The following is a 24,788-nucleotide window of genomic DNA, read 5'->3' as shown; positions in this document are numbered from 1 at the left end:
AAAAAAAACATAATAATATTATTCTTGATATTGCTAGAAAAAAAAATTGTTTGCAATATCTCCATCAGTATCACCAGCAAAGAAGCTTCATTATTATCCCATTAAAGAGGAAGTAAACCCTCTCTAAAAAAAAAAAAAAACCCTGCAAGACAAAGACATAATGAGCTAGTATGCATAGCATACTAGCTCATTATGAATTACTTACCTGAGATCAAAGTCTCCGCAGCAGTCCTTGGTCCCCTCCTCTGTCGCCGCCATGATACCCGGAGTGACTTCCGTGTATCGCGGCTCCGACACTGTGACTGGCTGGAGCCGCGAGGACATCACTCCATCAGTGACGGCACAATCCCATTAATTAAACAGCACGCTCAGTGCCATCGGTGCCGCCTTTATTGCAAATATCTCCTTAACTGTGTAGGTTAAGGAGATATTTCTTTCACCTACAGGTAAGCCTTAATCTAGGCTTACCTGTAGGTCAAAGTGGTCTGTAAGGCCGCGTACACACGCGCGGACTGTTCGCCCAACCTTGTCCGCTGAACAGTGTTTGGGCGGACAGTCCGCTCGTGTGTGGGGCTTCAGCGGACAGTTTCAGCGGACAGTTGGCCGAACAAGGTCTTACGGAAATTCCGAAAAACTGTCCGCTGAAACAAGGTTTCAGCGGACTGTTCGCTCGTGTGTAGGCTTGTTCGGCCAACTAAGTCTCGCGCATGCTCAGAAAGGATTTCCACGTCGGAAGGTTGCATTGCAGTGTATAGGACGTCGTATTTTTCGTCCCGTCGTACGTGCCGTTCACGTCATCGCGCACGGTTTCAGCAAACTGTTCGTCCGTCGTGTGTGGCCATGTCCGTCCATGCTAAGTTTGAGCGGACTGTTCGCTCAAACTGTTGGACGGACAAAGTTGGGCCAACAGTCCGCGCGTGTGTACGCGGCCTAAGGGTTTACAACCACTTTAAAGAAGAAGAGAATTATGCACTGCATTTGGAGACTTCATAATTTGCCACGTCACAAATTTTAATTCTCCATTATGAACGCTAGTTTACAAGACCGAACGCTTCTGCTTCCAACATGCGTGTTTGTACTTTAGACTTTTGTCCAACAGACTTGTGTACGCACGATCGGAAAGTCCAACAACACACATTTGTTGGCGGAAAATTTGAGAACATGCTAGCCAACATTTGTTGGCAGAAAGTCCGACAACAAAAGTCAGATGGAGCATACACATGGTCAGACTTACCGCCAACAAGCTCACATCCAACATTTCCCATCGGAAAATCCGATCGTGTGTACGCAGCATAAGGAATACACAGGAACCTAAGTCCAAATGAGAAGGAGGGGTCTGAATAATACAGAACAATACAAACTTCTACCAGTATGTACAAGGAAACTGCCATTAGAGGAAAATAATGCAGGTGAAAAACCTCTGCATCTTTGAAAAGGGAGAACATTTCAAGAAGATTAGCTAGGAACACTAGTGAATGGAGTATATGTCTTGGAAGATTTGTAGCTGAGACAAAAAACAGGGTACTAGAAATGTCTTTTCAAAAGTAGAAGACTCAAAATCAGTATTACCAGGTAAATCTGCCATATGCAGAGTGGAATGAACCAAGTCAATTAGTGTTTAAAAAACCCACAAAATACTGAGAATGTTAATAGAGGAGAAAAATTTATTAAAGCAAGAAAGTTTACCTCAGTATCCAACATCCCAGAACACTAGAATAAAACTGAAGGAGGTCATCTGGGATGGGGTTTAACAGAGGCTAGCCTTTAACATTTAACACTTTAACATTTTTGTCATTGTGTCTACTTCCTGAAGGCAGTTACATAACCCAATGTCCATGAATAATACTTTTTCTGCATCCCCAATCCACAATTAAAGCAGGAGTAAACCCAGTTTCAAAAAACACTTACATTCCCGGCATGCCAGAAATGCTAACGTTCACATTGGTTAACCAAATTTTCAAACCATCCAATGGCTGGTGTCATAACTGATCACATGTGCAGCATTATGACAGTTGAAGAATTATTAGAGGCCAAGATGGGGGCTTCCTTGACTGAAAACGATAGAAGGGTTTACTTTAAGAAGATTTGTTTGTTTTGTGCTTATGGAATTGATATAGCAAAATTCTTTCAAAAATATATTTAAAGGGCCAAAAGGGAGCAAGTAAGAGGTTATTGTTAGGTTTTTACACACCCTTTAAATGATACAGTAATACACAGAGCATTGGTGGCACTCACATGCTAGGTATAAGGTTCTTGAAGAGCCCTTCCTGACTCCCAGAAGCAGCAAATCTTTTGCCGTCTTAAATGTTGACATTTTAATGTAGTCTGGTAGGAAATAATACAAAATTAAAACAAATCAAGATCTTCACATTCAAAACACATTCAAAACAGGTTGAAAGGAACGTACTTATAAAGAAGTGAGTGATCAATTTAGAGAAGATTGATTGATTTTTATGTCACCCAACGTCTATTGGGAAATTCGTTGCAATTATATACCGTAACACTTATAATGCTATGTTCCCCCTTAATTTTTTTCAATAAAAAACTCAGATCTCGTGAATTCTCACTGTATTTATGTTACAGCTAATTTTTAAGCGCTAGTATTGATTGCTTTGAAGTAAAACTAAACTCTGATTTAAAAAAATTTGATTCAAGTATGTATTCTTAAAGTGATACTAAACTTGTTTTTTTCTTTAAAAATAATAAACATGCCATACCAGCTCTGTGAAATGGTTTTGCACAGAGCAGCCCAGATCCTCCTCTTCTTGGGTTCCTCTTCAGTGCTCCTTACCCCTCCCTTCTTTTGAGTGCCCCCACAGTATGCAGCTTGCTATTGGGGCACCCGAGCCAAGCCGCTGCTTTGTGTGTCAATTTAGACATGGAGCCGTGGTTCTGATCCGCCCCCTCTATCCTGATTGGCTAACTGAATTTGACAGCAGCAGGAGCCAATGTTGCCACTGCTGTGTTTAAGGCAATTAGGAGGGTGGGTCCCAGACAGCCGAGGCACTCATGCACATCACTGGGGGGCTTAGGTAAGTATTAGGAGGGCTTTTTAGATAAAAAAAAATAACCCTCTGCCTTTACCACCACTTTAACTCAAAAAAGTCCCCTCTATTGCTTTCAGTCTCCTCCAAATTCCTTTTCTTTCTTTTTTTTTGCTGATGCTTATCTGACTTCGTGTTAGATGGTAGTTACATTTTTTTGTAAAGGATTTACCCACACTGCAAGGGTTAACTGCTCATTTTGCCCAGGGAATGATGAATAAGGTAATATGATTACCTTATTCTACATTCTCTTGGCAGCCAGTGCTCTCTTTTACTGTCCAACACTTTGGAATGTAAAATTAGTCATGGATTTATACTATTTTTAAAAAACACTTACCTGTATTTAATCCTTTGATAAAATTAAACTCTGCTTCTTTGTACTCAACTGTCCTAAAATATAATAATACAATTAAAGAATTTGAAATGAAGAGAGGAAATTATGCAAAGTTCTTCATTTTTAAGTATGACTGAAGGCAAAATCTTTTTTGTTTCATATGTAGAGAGCGATTAGAAACCCTGTTGGGTATCTAATGCTATCTTTGTCCCCATTAGGGATATCAACCCAGCTTGAGTATTTGTCTGTTTACCATTATCATCGAATGTGAAAGCAAATCCCAAATTTTGGGTTCGCACCAGCCCAGGAATAGAGGAGAAATCTTCCACTAAGGATACTAGCTCTGGGGACCCTGGTGACTGCTTGGGACTTCCCTCACTTTGGGGGAATTTCCTGACAATTCCTGTTGTGACTATGGGACAAGAAATGAAGGGAAATCTCTCCAATGGGACATAGATGGTAAAAATCCTAGCATGGGTTATAAGCGTTTCTTACGCTATTGAAAATGGGAAAATTAAAAATGGCCTTCAAGTGGAATTCCAACCTAGATCTAACTAAGCTTTAAAACAGCTCCCTCCCCTCCTCCAACTCCTATACTAACTACACTGAAGAAGGAAGATGCTTATACTTACCTATTCTGAGGGTGCTCCAGTATGGTCATTTGACACCCCCAGTGCCCCCCCCTTCCGACGCCTTCCGCTGTTGTTAACGAGCCTCACATCCCACTGGGAGACCCGATCCACGATCCGCCACTTCTGCTGGCTAGAGAGAGACTGAATCAAAGCCGGAAACAGCTTTGTTCCAGTCTCCTATGTGTAAACACGGAAACAACATCACTTCTGGTTTACTCGGGTGCCAATGGCGCTGAATTTTAAAAAACCTACAGTATTCAGAATCATCTGAATACTTTGTAAGTGTAAAGGAGGGATATGGGGTCTTTTAGCTGTCACCACCTATTACTGTCACAAGGGATGTTTACATTCCTTGTGGCAGCATTAAAAGTGATCAACGTTTTTTTTTTTTTACAGCGACAATGTAAAAAAAAAAATAAGAAAAAAAAAATGCATACACAAGGTACACCGGCATATGTAAACGCTGTTAAAATCACACATGTGAGGTATCAGCACAATCGTCAGAGGCAGAGCAATAATTCTCGCACCAGACCTCCTCTGTAACTCTAACCTGGTAACCTCTAACTTTCTTTAAAGAGTCGCCTATGGAGATTTTTAGGTACCGTAGTCACCATTCCATGAGTGTGCGCAGTTTCAAAGCATGACATCTTAGTATATATTTACTCGGCATAACATCATCTTTCACATTATAGAAAAAAATTGGGCTAACTTTACTTTACTTTACTGTTTATTTTTATTTTATTTAATTCACAAAATACTGTGTGATATAGATCATATATATATATATATGATCCTATCCGCAGGCAGCTGCAGTAATTACAGATGGCGTACTGTGTCCTCTGTACAGTGTGCACATAAAGCTACCCCAATTGCTGGTGTTCTCATACTAATAATACTACAGGCAGGCAGTTGATTCTGCTAGCTGCAGTATATCAGTATATACGTCCCAGCTTTTTGCAGCTACATCTCCCTGCAGGCCATTAGTCATATGTCTGGAAGTCCAACAAGGAGAGGCAGACAGTCATGAGCCAATAAAAGAGGGCAAGCAGGCTCTGCGTTTAGAGGCAACAGTGCTGGTCATGGACACGGTGCATCCTCCTCAGCACGTGGTCATGGGACACGCTTGTCCTTTTTTTTTCGGCAGCTGGCCGCGTTGAGCCGCAACATGCCAAAGACTTGGTAGAGTGGATGACCAAGCTGTCCTCATCCTCTCTCACCCGGGCTCAGGGTACTTTGTCTGGCAAAGCAGCTGCCAACGTGGCCTCTTCCCTTGGCTCAATGGCATCAGTCACTCCTTCCCTAGCCCCACCATGTCCTCCTGAGGAGTATCCCGAACTGTTTGACCACAGTGTTGGGTACACGCTCCAGGAGGATGCCCAGCATTTTGAAGGTTCCGATGATGATACCCAGCTAGAGGAAGGCAGTAACATGAGCCCAGAGAGAGGGGATGCCCAAGAAGCACAGCAATCTGTCAGTCATGTTCCCCCAGCTGCAGCATACTGCCAGGTTTGCTCCAGTGATAAGAAGGGAGGGGATGATGAGGTCACTGACTCCACATGGGTGCCTGATATTAGAGAGGAGGAGGAGGCACATCTGCAATGAGGCAGGATGCCCTCCAGGGGCCAGCTTAAGGGCAGCACACCGACTGCATCACACCGCAGAGCTCCGCATGTGCAGGCCGCTGCCTCTGTACGTTATTCCAAAAGTTCTTTGATGTGGGCCTTTTTTGAGACGAGTGCATCAGATCGCACCGCTGCTATTTGCAACATATGTCTCAAGAGTATCTCGCGTGGCCAAAACATCAGCCGCTTGGGCACCAAATACTTGACCAGACATATGTCGACCTGCCATGCAGTTCTTTGGCAAGCGTACCTAAAAGACCCACACCAAAGAACAAAGCGGATCTCTCCTTGCTCCTCATCAGCTGGGATCTCCAACCCCACTATACCTTCAGTCCTCTCTGAAACCTGCACTGAGAGGAATGAAGGTGTAGAATTATGTGTGTCACAGCCAAGTACTTGTGGGCAATCTGCTATCGGTACACCGATGTCTGATTGTACCAGGCATATTTCCCTGCCCCAGCTGCTGCACCGCCGAAAGAAGTTCACTCCCAGCCATCTACATGCCCAGCGGTTGAATGCTAGCTTGTCTAAATTGTTAGCACTTCAACTGCTGCCTTTTTAGTTGGTAGACTCTGCCCCCTTCCGTGAGTTTGTAGAACGTGCGGTTCCTCAGTGGCAGGTTCCCAAATGTCACTTTTTCGCATGGAAGGCGATTCCGGCTCTCTACCAGCATGTGGAAGGCAATGTCTTGACCTCGCTGGACAGGGCGGTCAGTGGTAAGGTGCATATTAGCGCTGACTCATGGTCCAGCAGGCATGGACAGGGACGTTATCTATCTTTCACGGCGCATTGGGGGACTCTGCTGGCAGCTGGGAAGGATGCAGGACAAGGTGCAGTAGTGTTGGAGGTTGTTCCGCCACCACACCTCCAAAATGCTACTACTGGTGATTCTGACACACCTCTCTCCTCCACCCTCTCCTCTTCTTCCTCCATGGCCTCTTCCTGTGCTTTGTCCTCTGAACCAGCGGTGCTCCCTAGGCGTTCAAGGGGCTATGCAAGTACGCAGGCAAAATTATGCCATGCGGTGCTTGTGGTGGTGTGCTTGAGGGACAGGAGCCTCACTGGGGCAGATGTTCTGTCAGCTCTGCAAGGGCAGGCTGAGAGGTGGTTGACGCCATGCCAGCTTAAGCCAGGAATGGTGGTTTGCGCCAATGGCACCAACCTCCTCTCCGCCCTCCGACATGGCAACTGATCCATGTGCCCTGTTTGGCTCACGTCCTTAACTTGGTGGTACAGCAGTTCTTGGCAGGTACCCGGGCTTATGGGATGTCCTGAGGCAGGCCAGGAAAGTCTGTGTGCATTTCCACCAGTCATATAATGCCAGTGCTTGGCTGGCTGACTTCCAAAAGGAATTTAACCTGCCCAAGAACCGCCTAATCTGTGACATGCCCACCAGGTGGAACTCAACGTTAGCCATGCTGCAGCGGCTGCACTCGCAGCAGAGGGCCATCAGTGAGTACCTGTGCGACTACGGCACCAGGACAGGGTCAGGGAAGCTTTTTTTCCCCACGCCAGTGGACCATGATCAGGGATGCATGCACTGTCCTGTCTCCATTTGAGGAGGTCATGAGGATGGTGAGCAATGACAGTGCATGCATCAGTGACACTGTCCCTCTTGTCCACCTGTTGGAGCACACACTGCATGGAATAATGGACAGGGCACTTGATCTCTAAGGCCGCGTACACACGGGCGGACTGTTCGCCCAACCTTGTCCGCTGAACAGTGTTTGGGCGGACAGTCCGCTCGTGTGTGGGCTTTCAGCGGACAGTTTCAGCGGACAGTTGGACGGACAAAGTCTTTCGGAAATTCCGAAAAACTGTCCGCTGAAACTGTGTTTGAGCGAACAGTCCGCCCGTGTGTGGGCTTGTCCGCTGTACTTTCGAAATGAGCGGACTGTTCCCGCTCGGAAAGTCCGCCCATTTCGAGCGCGTGTACAGGTAGGCGGGGCCCGCGAAGGAGACGTCGCGGGCTCCGCCGCCTGGAATGGGCTTAAAGGGGAACCCCAACGCCGAAAAAAATCGGCGTGGGGGTTCCCCCCAAGTCCACACCAGACCCTTGTCCGAGCACGCTACCCGGCCGGCCAGGAAAGGGGGGCGAGCGAGCGCGCCCCCCCTCCTGAGCCGTACCAGGCCGCGTGCCCTCAACATGGGGGGTGCCTTGGGGAAGGGGGGGCCGCGCGGCCCCCCCCCACCCCAAAGCACCTTGTCCCCATGTTGATGAGGACAAGGGCCTCTTCCCGACAACCCTGGCCGTTGGTTGTCGGGGTCTGCGGGCGGGGGGCTTATCGGAATCCGGGAGCCCCCTTTAAGAAGGGGGCCCCCGGATACCGGCCCCCCACCCTATGTGAATGAGTATGGGGTACAATGTACCCCTACCCATTCACCTGTGAAATAAAGTACAAAAAAAAACACAACACATGGAAAAAGTATTTTATTGCACAGCTCCGGGGGTCTTCCGTCTTCGGGGGTCTTCTCGCCGGACTCCTCCGCTATCTGTGTGTAGCTCTTTTACTAGCGGAGGAGTCCGGCTTTCTTCCTCCCCGCCGCCGGCCTCTTCTCCCGACTTCGGGGGTCTTGTCCCCCTCTTCGGTTCTTCTGCCGGGCCACCGCGCCTTCTTGTAGCTCTTTTACATTCGGTGGCCCGGTCTTCTGTCGCCGCTGTCTTCCGTTCTTCTGTCGCCGCCTTCGGTTCTTCTGCCGGGCCACCGCGCCTTCTTGTAGCTCTTTTACAGGCGGTGGCCCGGTCTTCTGTCGCCGCTGTCTTCCGTTCTTGTTCTTCTTCTTCTTCTCCTGGAGATGTTGACTCGACGAGCTCTCCGGCCGGAATGCCAGAGCCGCGCTGTGCGGTCACTTATATAGTGACAATGGGGCGGTGTCACATGGTATATGTCACATGGGTTGGTCACATGGGTTGATGTCACATGGGGACTATGACATCGTAAGGGGGCGGGGTCACCATGTGACCAACCCATGTGACATATACCATGTGACACCGCCCCATTGTCACTATATAAGTGGCAGCGGAGAGTGTCCCTGGCATTCCGGCCGGAGAGCTCGTCGAGTCAACATCTCCTGGAGAAGAAGAAGAACAAGAACAAGAACGGAAGGCGGCGGCGGCGGCGGCGACGACAGCGGCGACAGAAGACCGGGCCACCGCCTGTAAAAGAGCTACAAGAAGGCGCGGTGGCCCGGCAGAAGAACCGAAGAGGGGGACAAGACCCCCGAAGTCGGGAGAAGAGGTCGGCGGCGGGGAGGAAGAAAGCCGGACTCCTCCGCTAGTAAAAGAGCTACACACAGATAGCGGAGGAGTCCGGCGAGAAGACCCCCGAAGACGGAAGACCCCCGGAGCTGTGCAATAAAATATTTTTTCCCTGTGTTGTGTTTTTTTTTGTACTTTATTTCACAGGTGAATGGGTAGGGGTACATTGTACCCCATACTCATTCACATAGGGTGGGGGGCCGGTATCCGGGGGCCCCCTTCTTAAAGGGGGCTCCCGGATTCCGATAAGCCCCCCGCCCGCAGACCCCGACAACCAACGGCCAGGGTTGTCGGGAAGAGGCCCTTGTCCTCATCAACATGGGGACAAGGTGCTTTGGGGGGACAAGGCACCCCCCCATGTTGAGGGCACGCGGCCTGGTACGGCTCAGGAGGGGGGGCGCGCTCGCTCGCCCCCCTTTCCTGGCCGGCCGGGTAGCGTGCTCGGACAAGGGTCTGGTGTGGACTTGGGGGGAACCCCCACGCCGATTTTTTTCGGCGTTGGGGTTCCCCTTTAAGCCCATTCCAGGCGGCGGAGCCCGCGACGTCTCCCTCGCGGGCCCCGCCTACCTGTACACGCGCTCGAAATGGGCGGATTTGCCTCCTCCTTACGTGGGCGAGTCCGTTCATTTCAAAAGTTGAGCGAACTGTTTGCCCAACCTTGTTCGTCAAACAGTCCGCTCGTGTGTGGGCAAGTCCGCTCATGCAAATTTTGAGCGGACTGTTTGCCGAAACTGTTTGACGAACAAGGTTGGGCAAACAGTCCGCGCGTGTGTACGCGGCCTAAAGGCCGCCTTTATCCAGACAGTGCTCCGGCTGGCCCGCCGATCACACAGGAAGAGGAGGAGGAGGAGGATTGTGTCAGCATGGAGGTGGAGCCTGGCACTCAGCATCAGCAGCAGTCTTTTAGGGATCATTTACAGTCCCAAGAAACCCGTGGACTTGTACGTGGCTTGGAGGAGGTGGCTGTGGATCATGTCGTTCTTAGTGTCCCAGAGGATTCCGGACCGAATGCCTCAGCTAACCTACACTGCATGGCCTCCCTGATCCTGCAAAGCCTGCGGAAGGATCCTCGTATTCGTCGGATCAAGGAGAGGGATCATTACTAGCTGGCAACCCTCCTTGATCCACGTTACAAGGGTAAGGTTGTGGACCTTATCTTGCCATCGCAGAGGGAGCAGAGGATGAAACATCTTCGGGAGGCCTTGCAGAAAGGTCTGTGCAATGCGTTCCCAGAGACTGGGAGGTTACAAATTCCTGGTCCTGGACAACGTGTTGCTGAGGCTTTGGTCAGTCACAGAAGGAGCAGTGGAGAAGGTGGCCGTCTGACTGATGCGTTCAGACAATTTTTTAGTCCGCAGCCCCAAGGTATGATCGGTTCCAGCAACCATCGCCAGCGTCTGATTTTCATTATGCACGAATACCTAGGGGCAAGATCAAACTATTGTGGGAACAGCACCAGTGCCTAAGGCCCAATTTTTCAGCCCCTGTTTAACAGGGACATGTAATTACAATTTTTGATGCAATACTTTGCAGCAGGGCTCATTCCTGCGTTCCAACTAGAGTTTCTGTGAGGTGTTGCAGTGTTGTGGCACCAGTGCCTAAGGCCCAATTTTTCTGCCCCTGTTCAACAGGGACATGTAATTACAATTCTAGATCTAATATTTCACAGCAGGGCCCATTCCTGTGCCCACCAAGAATAACTGCGAGGGCTTACAGTGTTGTGGCAACACCACAACCACAAACACCACCAAAGGCCAAATTTTTCTGCCCCTGTTTAACAGGTGCATGTAATTACAATTCTTGATATAATATTTCACAGCAGGGCCCATTCCAGTGCCCACCAAGAGTAACTGTGAGGACTTACAGTGTTGTGGCACCAGCACCACCACCACCAAAGGCCCAGTTTTTCTACCACTGTTCAACAATGGCATGTAATTACAATTCTTGATATAATAGTTCACAGCAGGGTGTTCCAGCGTCCACCAAGAGTAACCAAGGGCTTACAGTGTTGTGGCAACACCAAAACCTTAGGCCCAAATTTCTGCAGAGCATATAGAGCAGGCCCCTACTTTCAAACATCCAATTTACAAACGTCTCCTACTTGCAAACGGAAGGAGACAACAAGAAGTGAGATGAAATCTACCCCTAGGAAGGGAAATTCTCTCCTGTAAGAGTTTATATATTATACCCTTACCCCTAGTGCATGTCGTCAGGCACTATAGCTAGCTTCTGTGTTCTTCACCTATAGCAACCCCATTTCCCATAAGACAAGCAGGTCTACTGGTACTCAGTTGCCCCCAGGTCTTATACACTATGCTATAGTGCCTGGCCACCATGCTGGGGCAGGCATGAACTGAGCACAGCAAATAGGTACTTGCAGTTAGCAGACAGGCATAGTGGTCAGTGGCAGTCCGGGTTCGGGCTAGGTTGAGTTCTGAGCATATTCGATATCTGATCTGAGGTCATCAACAAGGGCATCCAAAATAGCAGGCAGGGAAGACAAACAGGGAGCTTGGAACATGTGTTACAAACCATAGGACTGCAGGCTTGGCTGGCTTAAATTAGATTTGATCTCCAGAGACTGGCTACATCAATCACCTTGCAGGTGGATAGGTAGACAGGGAAAGTCATCACATCCGAAACCAGGATGCTAGAATGAGACACTGTGCTAGGAATCTTTAGGAGAAAGATAGGAGTCCTCAAGTTACTACTTAACATTACTGGAGTATCCCATGGTACCCTACATGCATCTAAGTTCAAGTTTTCAATAAAGCATTAAAAAAGGATACGCCATAGACTAATCATTGAACCTAAAGAGTGTCAGAGACTGCGAATCTCAGGACCTCTGGGCCCTTTTGGTGGTAAGCGCTACATTGGCTAGGCGCTACATTGGCGCCGAGCGGCTGCATATTTGCGTGCTATAGCACTGACAGTGCTGTGCCGAGAGCCCATTTACGGAAAGTTCTCGATCGACTTTTCCAATTATGTGACCGCCATGACAGCCAATCACAGCAGTCACATGGCTATAAGCCCTGCCCCACCTCCTGGCATAGCAAGCCCCTTAAAGGGTGGCAGCCGGCATCAAGTAGTTAATATTATGACAATTTGAATGGATAACAATATATGTTTGAATATTTGTTTTATGGACTATATTATGCACTGATGTGTAGATAGTACATTTTTGTTTTTAATTTACTATTGTGTGACTCCTTGCGGTGCCAATAAAGTCCATTTATATTTTGAGCAATCATTTTCAGTTTAAAAAATACATTAAGTGACATAATAATGATTACAGAGCTGCAATAATTTGAATTTTTTTTATATTTTCCTGGAGTTTAGCTTTAATTGTACAATTATATCAGTGGTAGACTTACTTTGTTTTGAACTCGCGCACAGTGTACTTATCACTGAAATGTCGAATTTCCAGCCTTGCTGTGTACAGCGTTTTAAAATGAGAAAACAGATCATCAGAACTGACCGCCTTCCCCACAAGATTCAGAGAGATAAAACCCTAGTAAAGATAAAAAACAGTAGAGGTAAATAAAAAAAGTGTATTGAAAGGCAAAACTTTTTTTTCAATTTGGATAGTGAGGGTTATAGTTATAGCCCCTGTCATTTTCTTTGCCATCTATGTCCCATTGGGGAGATTTCACTTCACTTCCTGTCCCATAGCCACAACAGGAAGTGAGGGGAAATACTTCCAAAATGAGAGAATCACCAGAACCAGTGTCTCCATTGGAAGTTTTACCCTCTATTAATGGTCTGGTATCCATTTACGTTCACTTTCTATGATAACAGCGAGAATTAATTTCCCTATTAGGGGCACAGACTGCAATAAAAACTGACAGGGACAGGTGTTCTAATCAATCTCCACTTTATCCAAAACTAAAAAAAAGTTTTGCCTTTAATTACACTTTAAAGTGGAACTATGGACAAATGTGCCCAACTTGGAATTGGGTTTTAAAGCTAAAGTTTAGTAAAATTGTTACAAAAACATATACGATTGTTTAAAACGCTATTATATTGACAAATGCACTTTGTGTATGTCATTAACATGTACTATGCTCTATTTATCTTCAATAAAACATTGTAAAGTAAAAAAAATATATATCAGCACAAGGGACCGGAGTTACAGTCAATGAGAACTGTCCATTGTGCTGCTGGTAGTGGTTTTAGTTGAAAACTGAAGTCCTCTGATCCTCCCTCCTCTTATTTCATGGCTGAAATCTTCCAGTGTTGCAGGAGTCAACAGAACCGATGGACCTGTCATAGTCACTTTTCAAGAGTGTTGACTATGCCCACCCTTTCCACCCCATCCTCCTTTCATAGGAGCTGCACTATAGCTTCCATCTTCCAGAAAGTGAATTAAAGGCCCACCGCCTCCCTTCATAGATCACATTTCATTGGTATTTGGCTAAATGATAAGACAGAGAGTAGTGAAGTTCAGGGTATCTCTAGTAACACAGGTCAACACCTGGAGGGATTCAGTGCCGAAGGATTATGCACTACCAACTGCAGTCCTCTGGTATCAATTGGGGAGGGGCTCCACACAGTAGCTGGGCCTTCTAGAGAAACTGTATGCTATTAGGCTCTGACCTGGCTTCCCACCTGCCGGTTCTGACAGTGTAAAACCTGTCCTCTGGCTGTATATAACTTGCCCAGCTACCTCTGCCTTATCAGCTGTGGCCTCTCTGAGCTGCCCAGGGCGAGAAGCAAATAAATGTATCATCCAGTACACCACGGAGTTGTGGGAAAATGCACCAATGAGGCCTGCGCCTGCATCTGAGCATAGTGAGTAAATGAGCAGAACTGTCTCGAATATCTGTCCTTGAAATTTATTAGGGTGTAGCAAAAAGTAGATGAAGCTTGTCTAAATACACTATATTATGCATTAATTCATCCCAAATGTTTTCTTGCTTGGTCAGGTCTCTGTGCTGGCCAGTCAAGTTCCTCCACCCCAAACTCACTCATCCATGTCTTTATGGACCTTGCTTTGTTCACTGGTCCAAATCATTTGATGGAGGGGGGATTATGGTGTGGGGTTGTTTTTCAGGGTTGGGCTTGGCCCCTTAGTTCCAGTGAGGGGAACTCTTAAGGCATCAGCATACCAAGATATTTTGGACAATTTCATTCTTCCAACTTTGTGGAAACATTTTGGGGATGGCCCCTTTCTGTTCCAACATGACTGCACGCCAGTGCACAAAGCAAGGTCCATAAAGACACGGATGAGCAAGTTTGGGGTGGAGGAAATTGACTGGCCTGCACAGAGTCCTGACCTCAACCCAATAGAATGCCTTTGGGATGAATTAGAGCAGAGACTGTGAGCCAGGCATTCTCGTCCAATATCAGCGCCTGACCTCACAAATACACTTCAGGAAGAATGGTCAGACATCCCCATAGACACACTCTTAAACCTTGTGGACAGCCTTCCCGGGAAGAGTTGAAACTGTTATAGCTGCAAAGGGTGGGCCAACTCAATATTGAACCCTACATACTAAGACTGGGATGCCATTAAAGTTCATGTGCATGTAAAAGCAGGCATATACCTTTGGTAATATAATGTACATTAGATAGGGTCTGATTTGGTTGGGCACACAGTCAATATTCCCATTGCACACAATCCTAGAATGAGCTCTGAAAGTACCTGGTGCTGCAGCGACCACCAGCCAGATACGGGATCATTCACGACAGAATGTAAATATTTGGCAACACACGAAGGATCTTCAATTACATCAAAAAACATTTCAGAGCTGCGCAGTACCCCTTCGTCATCGCATGCCTTACAAAGAGGTCCTGCATGGCTCTGAAACGTTGCACTACACAGTTAGTGATGTAATCTTTCTTCAATAAAAAAACGCTTGGACAAAATTGAAGATCCTTAGTGTGCTGGTGAATATTTACATGCTAATTTGGTTGGGCATCCCCAATTTTTATGTTTTAATGGTGAATGATGAACAAAACTAAAAGTACAAACCTTCATATGACCCAGATCATCCGACTCCTCGAACAGACCAGAGCACTTCTCCGCTGCAAATGAGAAGAAGTACAGCTGTAAAGCCCCATACACACTATCAGATTTTCTGCTGATTTTTTCCTTCAAATTTACCAAAATCATATCATATGAGGTCAAACCTTTTGGTAAATCTGAAGGAAAAAATCAGCAGAAAATCTGATCAGTGGCGTAACTAGAACCTTCCGGGCCCCGATGCAAGAAACCATGAAGGGCCCCCCTGAACCCCAGCCAGGGCCCTTCCCTCCGAGTCCGGCGGTGGAACTCTAGGGCGTGGTCACAGGACCTTTATGAGCCCTGTAGTTCCACCACTGGCATCAGTAGTTTTTTTTATTAGTTTTTTTAACTTTTAGGTGGACTGTCCCTAGGCAGGATGGAGTCCCCGTCCCCAGAAGAGATGATGTCCTTTTCTCCAGGGCAGCTCTCAACTCTGGCTGGGGAGAACAGACATCAGACTGAGCGGCAATGCATGGAGCAGAAGAGGGGTACGCTGAGCAGCCAGCCGAAGACACAGGTCATGCGGGGAATGCACAACTAAAGAGCAGCCAGTGCGATAGTCCAGCATGGAGCTCTACTAGTCACCCCCCAGCTCCAGCCACCCGTGTGCATGGTGCACTGGTACCCCTAGCTGCCTATGCTGCTGCCGGCCATATGTAGAGGGGGCTGCATGGGCCCCCTGCAGCACAGGGCCCAGTTGCGGTCGCGACTGCTGCACCCCCTATAGTTACGCCCCTGAATCTGATAGTGTGTATGGGGCTTTAAGTGTTTTCAGTGACATGTGGAGCATCACGGGGCATTAAAAGAAGTAACATTTACACCATAAGAAAATCACAATTCTCCAAATACATTAGCATATTATGAACTGAGAAAAATCTTGTAATGGGAGTTTATTTCAACTGTTGTATATGTATGAATTAATAATAATGCTATTCTATACTGATCACCAGTGTTTTCCAGAGTTCTGTAGAAATTCTTATATACAGTAAATACTGTATATTTTCCTTACACAGCACCAAGGCACACCGGGGAATTTTTATCCTCCAACTGATGCCAGGGATATGCATTTCCAAAATTTTGTCCGGAGGGTGTTGGCTCAAACTTGTCTTGCATACACACGGTCACACAAATGTTGACCAACAATTATGGACGTAGTGACGTACTAGATGTACTATGTGGCTTTTCATCTCTTTAGAGCCACTCTTTGGGCTTCTTTGGCTAATTTCATGTTACTAAAAGTTTGGTGAGCGTTGATTCGTGCTTTTCTTTTCGCGTTTTTCATTTAGCGCTTTTCAGTTCGCGCTTTTCATTTCGTGCTTTTCAGTTCGTTTCTGAACGGCCGTTCCTCAACCAGCCATGTTGCGGAATCGGAAGAGATAACGTGTTATTTATTATTGGCCTTGGATTTATTGCTTTGACATTATTTTTTTGGTTCATAATGATTTGATTTGGTATATTTTCTATATTTTTGGATGCATAGAATGCACTTTTTGATTAAGTTCTATTGGGAGATCACATGTCTAATTTGTTTTATTTATTTTTAATGCACAATAAAAAAAATTGTGTAGAATAATACTTGGCTATGTGTTTTACTTCAAATGACAGTTTGGGAGTAGGCAGTTACATTTTAAAAAATACAATGTAAAATAGACAAGGGACACCAACATAGTTGTATCTTTGATCTTAAAAAACACGGGATAATGGTGTTGTAACTTGCCCAAAAAAAAAAAAACATAATAAAAAAAAGCCTTTGAAAAATTGTTTGTAACAACTCCTTCATCAGCAAAGCAGCTTCATTATTATCCCATTAAAAAAGAAGAGAATGTGCGCTGCATTTGGAGATTGCATAATTTGCCACGTCATTCTCCATTACAAACGCTAGTTTACAAGACTGACTGCTTCTGCTTCCGAGCATTCGTGTTTGTCCTTTGGACTTTTGTCCAACGGACTTGTGTACACACGATCGAAAAATTGGACAACACACATTTATTGGTGGAAAATTTGAAGACATGCTAGCCAACATTTGTTGCCGGAATGTCTGACAATTGTCCAATGGAGCGCACACCGGGTCGGATTTTCCTCCAACAGCCTGACATCACACATTTCCCGTCGGAAAATCCAATCGTGTGTACGAGGCTTAAGGCTAAGTTCAAACGGGCAGATGGGTTGATCTGGGCTGTTACTGCTTCCTCTTGTAAAAATTCTTATATTGAAGCATAAAAGTCATTTGAAAAAACAGGTCATACTGCAGTGTTTACAATGTAGCTGAAGACTTTAGGGGGGCCATACACAACTTGATAAATGGTTGATTTTTCTTCCGATCAATCTCTTCTAATAAGAATAATCGTTCTATAGTCGAAAACCTATTTGATCGATATGCCACACATGGAGATGTGGATTGTGATCAATAGTTAAGATATAATGGTAACTTACAACTGTAAGTTATCAATCACATCTCTGTTTCCACCATGTAATTTCATAATCTTACCATGGAAATATGATTGGATTCTTCTCTGGTAAGAGCAATGGCACAACCATCCACCCATCCCTACATGCTAGGCGTTATCCTGGACTGTCCTTTTGGCCCCACATCCAATCGTGTTCCAAAGCTTGCCGCCTCAACCCCTGCAACATATCCAAACTACGTCCCTTACTAACCAGTGAAACCACAAATCTCCTGATTCACTCCCTGGTTATCTCTCACCTCGACTACTGCACCTCCCTCCTCATTGGCTTACCTTTACGTCGCTTGCCGGCCGGCATATATGCTGTTTTTTTCATATGTTTCTAAGTGCTTTTATCCATTTTTATTAAAATAGTCTACCAGTTTTACACTATGGGAAGTCCCTTTTGTTTTATTTCTGGGTGACAATTGTCTCATGCCTGGGAGTCTCTTCAGTTGACCATTGGGGGCTTTGTGTTCCTGGCCTGCTGCCTTTTGAATTATCATATGGGATCTTTCATTGGGACCCTATCGGGGTGTTTGTTTGCAAGCTGGTTGATGCTTGTCTCTGGTAAGCGTGCATTCTTTATGGTGGTCAAGACGTATTGGTGACGAAAGATTGCAAGAATTGATCACAACCACCTATTTTATCACTTGGACTTTATAATATTTGATTTGTATACTATATATTTATTGTATTCATTTTTTATAATTTATGATCACTCGCGATACAATTTCGATTTATTTGCACACCGTTGGCTGGTGGTATTTCACATTTCATTGTTTATTAATTTACCTATTTATTTACTTCTGATTCACTAACAGGGGTGTCATTGTCCACGCAGCTACCTTCCTTTATACTCATTTACTCATTTTTTTTTATAATTATTTAGTTAGGAGCGCAGTATTTTTTCCTCTACCTTTAAATAGGCTATTTCCCCTTCAGTCCATCATGCATGCTCCCTCATCACCTCCTCCAGTATTCAACACCAGGACTTCTCCCGAGCCTCTCTCATCCTCTTAAAGAGGAGCTGCACAAAAAAAAAAAATATTAAAAGCCAGCAGCTACTAATATTGCAGCTGCTGACTTTTAATAATATCACACTTACCTGTCCCAGGTTCCAGCGATGTCGGCGGCAGATGACGAGCGATCGCTCGTCTCGCTGCAGCCACCGCCGCCATCCTCTGTCAGGGAATCGGGAAGTGAAGCAAGAGGGCTTCACTGCCCGGTTCCCTACTGCGCATGCGCGAGTCGCGCTGCGCTGGTTCCCCGCTGTGTCTCTGGGAACTGTGTGTTTCCCAGAACACAACGGGGGGGGGGCGGGGCGGAGCCATGCGGCGGTGGGCGGAGCCATGCGGCGATCTGGCCGGAAGTGGGTGCAGTTACCTGGATTATCCAGGTAACTGCACCCCCCTCCCCCCCGAAAGGTGCCGATTGTGGCACCGGAGGGGGGGAGGGATAATACTAGCGGAACTTCCCCTTTAGGGTGAAGAACCGCTTTAAATACCCTACCCCACTCTGTCAGACTGTTTCCAAATCTATCTAATTTTAGGCAATCCCTGAAAATTTTTGTCTTTGGAGAAGCCCACACTGCCTCCACCTAACAACTGTTCTTTTATTTTCTTCATCAGCTCATCCCCCACAGCTATTACCCTTTCGTATCACTTGACCCTCCATCCTAGATTGTAAGCTCTAACGAGCAGGGCTCTGATTCTTCTTGTATTGAATTGTATTGTAAGTGTACTGTCTGCCCTAATGTTGTAAAGCGCTATATAAATCCTGTATAATAATAATAATAATTCATTAACAAAGTATGTCATGCTGCTGTTTGATGCAAATTGATCAATGATTTTCAGCCTTGGCCAACTGGCTCAGTTTGATCGAATCTGATCTTAACTGAGGGAAGTTATGGCTTTTCAATTGTTTGCAGATTTTGTCTTTTTTGATCGAATTCCACATTGGTCAGATAATACAATCAAAGCGTGTATGGCTACCATGAGAAAGAATACCATAATTGAAGGAGGTGTCAAGGACCAAAGTGTAAAGAAGATTCTTGCATTTGCTCCACTTTATAAAATGGTCCCCTTGATCCACTGAAGGTGTTTCTTGGTCTGTAAGGAAGGAGAAAAATGACATCAAACAAGTAAATGGCAATATAATGTTTTCTAAACAATAAGGGTTGTAGTTGGGTAATTTTAAATAGTTAAATTGTGCAAGTCCATCCAGTTCAACTAATAGAAAAAAATAAATAAATAGAAAACCTCCATCTATACAATCCTACAGTGCCTCCCCTCCCCCTTGGCTTTTTACCTATTTTGTGACATTACAGCCTTTAGTTCAATGTTTTTTTAATCTGAATTATATGTGATGGATCAGAACACAATAGTCTAAGTTGGTGAAGTAAAATTAGAAGAATATATACATAAAACTATTTTTCCGATATAAAAAACAGATAATTGGCCTGTGCGTATGTATTCACCCCCTTTGTTGTGAAGCCCATAAAAAGCTCTGGTGCAACCAATTACCTTCAGAAGTCACATAATTAGTGAAATAATGTCCACCTGTGTGCAATCTAAGTGTCACATGATCTGTCATTACATATATTATTACTATTATTATACACGATTTATATAGCGCCAACAGTTTATGCAGTGCTTTACAATGTATAGGGGGGACAACACAATTACAGTACAGTTCAATACAAAAGGTACAGGAGGACCCTGCTTGTAGAGCTTACATTCTAAAGGGAGGGGGTGGTGGTACAAAAGGTAATAGCTGCAGAGAATGATTTGATGGGGGTGTATATATATAGGTGGATATATATATATATATATATATATATATATATATATATATATATATATGGATATACACACCTTTTTGAAAGGCCCCAGAGGCTGCAACACCTAAGCAAGAGGCATCACTAACCAAACACTGCCATGAAGACCAAGGAACTCTCCAAACAAGTAAGGGACAATGTTGTTGAGAAGTACAAGTCAGGGTTAGGTTATAAAAAAATCCAAATTTTTGATGAGCCATAGGAGCGCCATTAAATCTATCATAACCAAATGGAAAGAACATGGCACAACAGCCAACCTGTGAAGAGACGGCCGCACACCAAAACTCACGGACCGGGCAAGGAGGGCATTCATCAAAGAGGCAGCATAGGGACCTAAGGTAAGCCTGGAGGAGCTGCAGAGTTCCACAGCAGAGACTGGAATATCTGTACATAGGGCGACAATAAGCCGTACGCTCCATAGAGTTGGGCTTTATGGCAGAGTGGCCAGAAGAAAGCCATTACTTTCAGCAAAAAACAAAATGGCATGTTTTGAGTTTGCGAAAAGGCATGTGGGAGACTCCCAAAATGTATGGAGGAAGGTGCTCTGGTCTGATGAAAAATTGAACTTTTTGGCCATCAAAGAAAACGCTATGTCTGGTGCAAACCCAACACATCACATCACCCAAAGAACACCATCCCCACAGTGAAACATGGTGGTGGAGATGTTTTTCAGCAGTCGTGACTGGGAAACTGGTCAGAGTTGAGGTAAGGATGGATGGTGTTAAATACAGGGATATTCTTGAGTAAAACCTGTACCACTCTGTGTGTGATTTGAGGCTAGGGCGGAGGTTCAGCTTCCAGCAGGACACTTATCCAAAGAGTTATCCAAAGTGACTTGGAGCTGTGATAGCCGCAAAAGGTGGCTCTACAAAGTATTGACTTTAGGGGGGTGAATAGTTATGCACATTGACTTTTTCTGTTATTTTGTCCTATTTGTTGCTTGCTTCACAATAAAAAAAAATAAAAAATCTTCAAAGTTGTGGGCATGTTCTGTAAATTAAATGATGCAAATTCTCAAACAATCCATGTTAATTCCAGGTTGTGAAAATGCCAAGGGGGGTGAATACTTTTGCAAGGCACTGTACGTTTTAACAGCTCAGCTTATAGCCTACACTTTTTCTGCAGTTCAGTACTTACAGTATAATGACGCCATCTTGTAGACTCCATTTGCTTTGTAATATATGATCAGACTTTCCGGGTCGGGTTGGACAATTGTCAGCATACCTTGTGTTCCTATAAACATAAACGCACCGTGTTTGCACATTAAAAAAGCAATTCATTCATTCACTTAGGATGGATTCACACCTATGGCATTTTTAGTGCTTTTTGCATTTTGCAGATTTTCACTACAGATCGTGTTCCATAGGAAACAATGTTAAATGGACTGTAGTGCAAATCTGCAAAAAGCACTAAAACTGCACAGGTGTGAATCCAGCCTTAGTCCCCATTTACACCAATGCCTTTTCTCATGCTTTTTTGCTTTTTGCAGAAACGCAGGGCATTATTTTTAACATGGGTTCCTATGGAACATGTTCACATCAATGCATTTTTGGACCTCTCCATTTTTGGAAAGGGTCTGGGACTTTTTTAAAGCAAAATACTACTTTTTTTTATTCTTTTTTGGTTCAATAGTCTTCAATGGAGAAGATGCAGAAAAGCATGTAGTACATTTTTACCGTGATTTGCATTTTTAAATCAAGAAATTTGCCTAAGGCCGCGTACACACGGCGGACTGTTCGCCCAACTTTGTTCGTCAAACAGTAAGACAAACAGTCCGCTCAAAATTTGCATGAGCGGACTTGACAACACACGATGAACGAACAGTCCGCTGAAAGCGTGCGCGATGACGTGAACGGCACGTACGACGGGACTAGAAAAACGACGTCCTATACACTGCAATGCAACCTTCGCCGTGTAAATTCTTTCTGAGCATGCGCGAGACTTAGTTTGTCGAACAAGCCTACACACGAGCGGACTGTCCACTCAAACCAAGTTTCAGCGGACTGTCTTACGGGAATTCCGAAAAACTTTGTTCGTCAGACTGTCCGCTGAAACTGTCCGCTGAAGCCCACACACGAGCGGACTGTCCGCTGAAACACTGTTCAGCGGACAAAGTTGGGCGAACAGTCCGCCCGTGTGTACGCGGCCTTAGACAAAAAAAAAGCATAAAAAATGCAAATCGTGGCAAAAGTGTGGGAAATCGCGGCAAAAAAGAAAAAACTACAGCGATGCTTAAAAACAATATGCATAGATGTAAATTAGGCAGGCCATAGATGGTGCAAATCTCTTTCCTGCAGCCACCTATGGTGGCCCTAGCATGTCTGTGACTCCTAACCTTCTCTTATCTGCTTCCTTTTGGTCTGTTACATATACCATTGAGGGCTCATTCAGACATTCAACCAGGGGGCGGTAATAGCAGGCATGGTTTTACCACCCCCTGACGACCCACCTGAGCAAGGGCATGCAGCCCTCTCAGGGCTCAGATGCTTTGCTTCATGGCCGCAGACAAAAATGAAACCCTCATGTCACATTCCCCATACCTCCTATAATTCCCCCCACCCCCTCCTGTTGTGGTGGGGGTACAAAGGAACTGAGGGAGCTCTCATTTCTGACTTTTCCTGTCCTTTCTGCCCACCTCCTACATTCATACACGTGGGTACTACAGCTTCTCCGAATGAAACGGGATCTATGAATGGAGGATGTGTGGACAATTGAAAGGTCCTCCCCCTCCATTCATTGATTCTGTTTCATTTATGGAAGCCATAGTATGGCTTCTATGAATGGAGGAGCCGAGCGGAAAGGGTATAATTGAGCACTCCTGATGAGTGCAAATGACAGCTCCCTCAGTTCTATTAACCCCCCACCATGCTGGAGGATTACATGAAGGGGGTGGGGCAAGGAATTAAATGAGGAATATTTTAGCAAAAGGAGGGGATATCAGCACAAGGGACACATCTTACTGAAGTTAAATAATATCCCTTGTGCTGATTTTTCATTTTTTTTGTTGTAGGTAAACTTAGGCTGTAAATAGCTGGTTTGCTATACTTATTCACGAAACCTTTTTATAAAAAAATTATAAATCTTTAGTTGCAATTTCATAAAAGTACCATGTCATAAATACAGTACATAAGGCAAAAGTGTCACCAGTAGTATCACTATTCAACACAAGACCATATACAGTATTATTCCAATAAAGTTGCCCTTTGGCAATTACAAGGTAATGCCTATACTTTATCTTTAAGAATGATATACGGCAGGACAAAGTCTACTTTTCTCAGGGAAAAGTATTGGAATTACATTGTTACATATGTTAACGTGTTGCATTAAAGCCTAGTACACACAATCAAAAAATGATACAAAAAATACAGGTTTCGAAGCGATCATGCGATAATCTGATCATTAGTACACAGCTTTCAAGAACCCATCATAACAGTTTATCCAAAATTATCCGAAGGGACAATCACGAAAAAATGTCCTCATAAGATACCAGATCTTACGATTTTCTTTAATCAGTACAGCTTTCCTCTGAAGATAAAATACAATACACTATAATACATGACATCACTTCCAATTTTTTATTCTGTCGTATGAGAATTTTCGTAACTTTAGTTACAATGCCTTGAAAAAGTATTCACATCCCTTGCAATTTTCTACATTTTGTCATGTTACAACCAAAAATGTAAATGTATTTGATTGGGATTCTATGTGATTGACTGTGACATACATTAATTGTGAAGTGGAAGGAAAATTATAAATGGTTTTCAATTTTTTTTTACAAATAATTATGTGAAAAGTGCGGCGTGCATTTGTATTCAGCCCCTTTACTCTGATACCCCTAACTAAAATCTAGTGGAACCAATTGCCTTCAGAAGTCACGTTATTAGTAAATAGAGTCCACCTGTGTGTAATTTAATCTCAGTATAAATACAGCTGTTCTGTGAAGCCCTCATAGTTTTGTTAGAGAACCTTAGTGAACAAACCGCATCATGAAGGCCAAGGAACACACCAGACAGGTCAGGGATAAAGTTGTTGAGAAGTTTAAAGCAGGGTTATAAAAAAATATCCCAAGCTTTGAATATCTCACGAAGCACTGTTCAATCCATCATCCGAAAATGGAAAGAGTATGGCACAACTGCAAACCTACCAAGACATGGCCGTCCACCTAAACTGACAGGCCGGGCAAGGAGAGCATTAACCCCCCTGGCAGTATTCCCGAGTCTAGCTCGGGGTAAAAGTTTTATACTATTATCGGTAAACCCGAGCCAGACTCGGGACCGCATCGCTGAATCCAGGGAGAGGTTTACTTACCTTGTCCCCTGGATCCAGCAATGTCCCCCCACTGTACGAGCGAGCCGTCCTCCGCTCGATCTATCACGGAGCCGGGCTCCATTCCCAGCAAGCGCTGCGACGCACGGGGACGGAGAACGGCACCAAATTCAAAAAGTAAAACATACACATTACATACAGTATAATGTAATCTTACAGATTACATTGCTGTATGTAAATATTTCACATCCCCTTTGTCCCTTGTGTTCTGCCCAGTGTCCTGCATGCAGTTTTATATTATAAAAACTGTTCTTTATGCCTGGAAACTGGAGATTGTCCAT

At 44.8% G+C, this 24,788-nt stretch overlaps 1 protein-coding gene across 2 annotated transcripts in view; it reads right to left on the bottom strand.

Annotated features, from left to right (window-relative positions):
* LOC143983309 (uncharacterized) overlaps nucleotides 1-24,788 on the bottom strand; it is an 87,523-nt gene that overhangs the window by 45,685 nt on the left and 17,050 nt on the right. For both annotated transcript variants that reach the window (XM_077482847.1, XM_077482855.1), the window contains exons 4-9: nucleotides 21,319-21,414; nucleotides 19,352-19,453; nucleotides 14,866-14,918; nucleotides 12,266-12,402; nucleotides 3,382-3,434; nucleotides 2,236-2,325 (exon numbers count right to left, since the gene is read on the bottom strand). In XM_077482847.1, the coding sequence (XP_077338973.1) occupies nucleotides 2,236-2,325; nucleotides 3,382-3,434; nucleotides 12,266-12,402; nucleotides 14,866-14,918; nucleotides 19,352-19,453; nucleotides 21,319-21,414 (531 nt within the window). The remainder of the gene's footprint in view (nucleotides 1-2,235; nucleotides 2,326-3,381; nucleotides 3,435-12,265; nucleotides 12,403-14,865; nucleotides 14,919-19,351; nucleotides 19,454-21,318; nucleotides 21,415-24,788) is intronic.

The sequence above is a fragment of the Lithobates pipiens genome, unplaced genomic scaffold, assembly GCF_037356315.1.
Source record: "Lithobates pipiens isolate NorthernLeopardFrog02 unplaced genomic scaffold, aLitPip1_a1.2 Scaffold_1, whole genome shotgun sequence".
NCBI lineage: Eukaryota > Metazoa > Chordata > Amphibia > Anura > Ranidae > Lithobates > Lithobates pipiens.
Note: the sequence above shows the minus strand (reverse complement) of the source record. Positions and strands in the feature narration are given on the sequence as shown.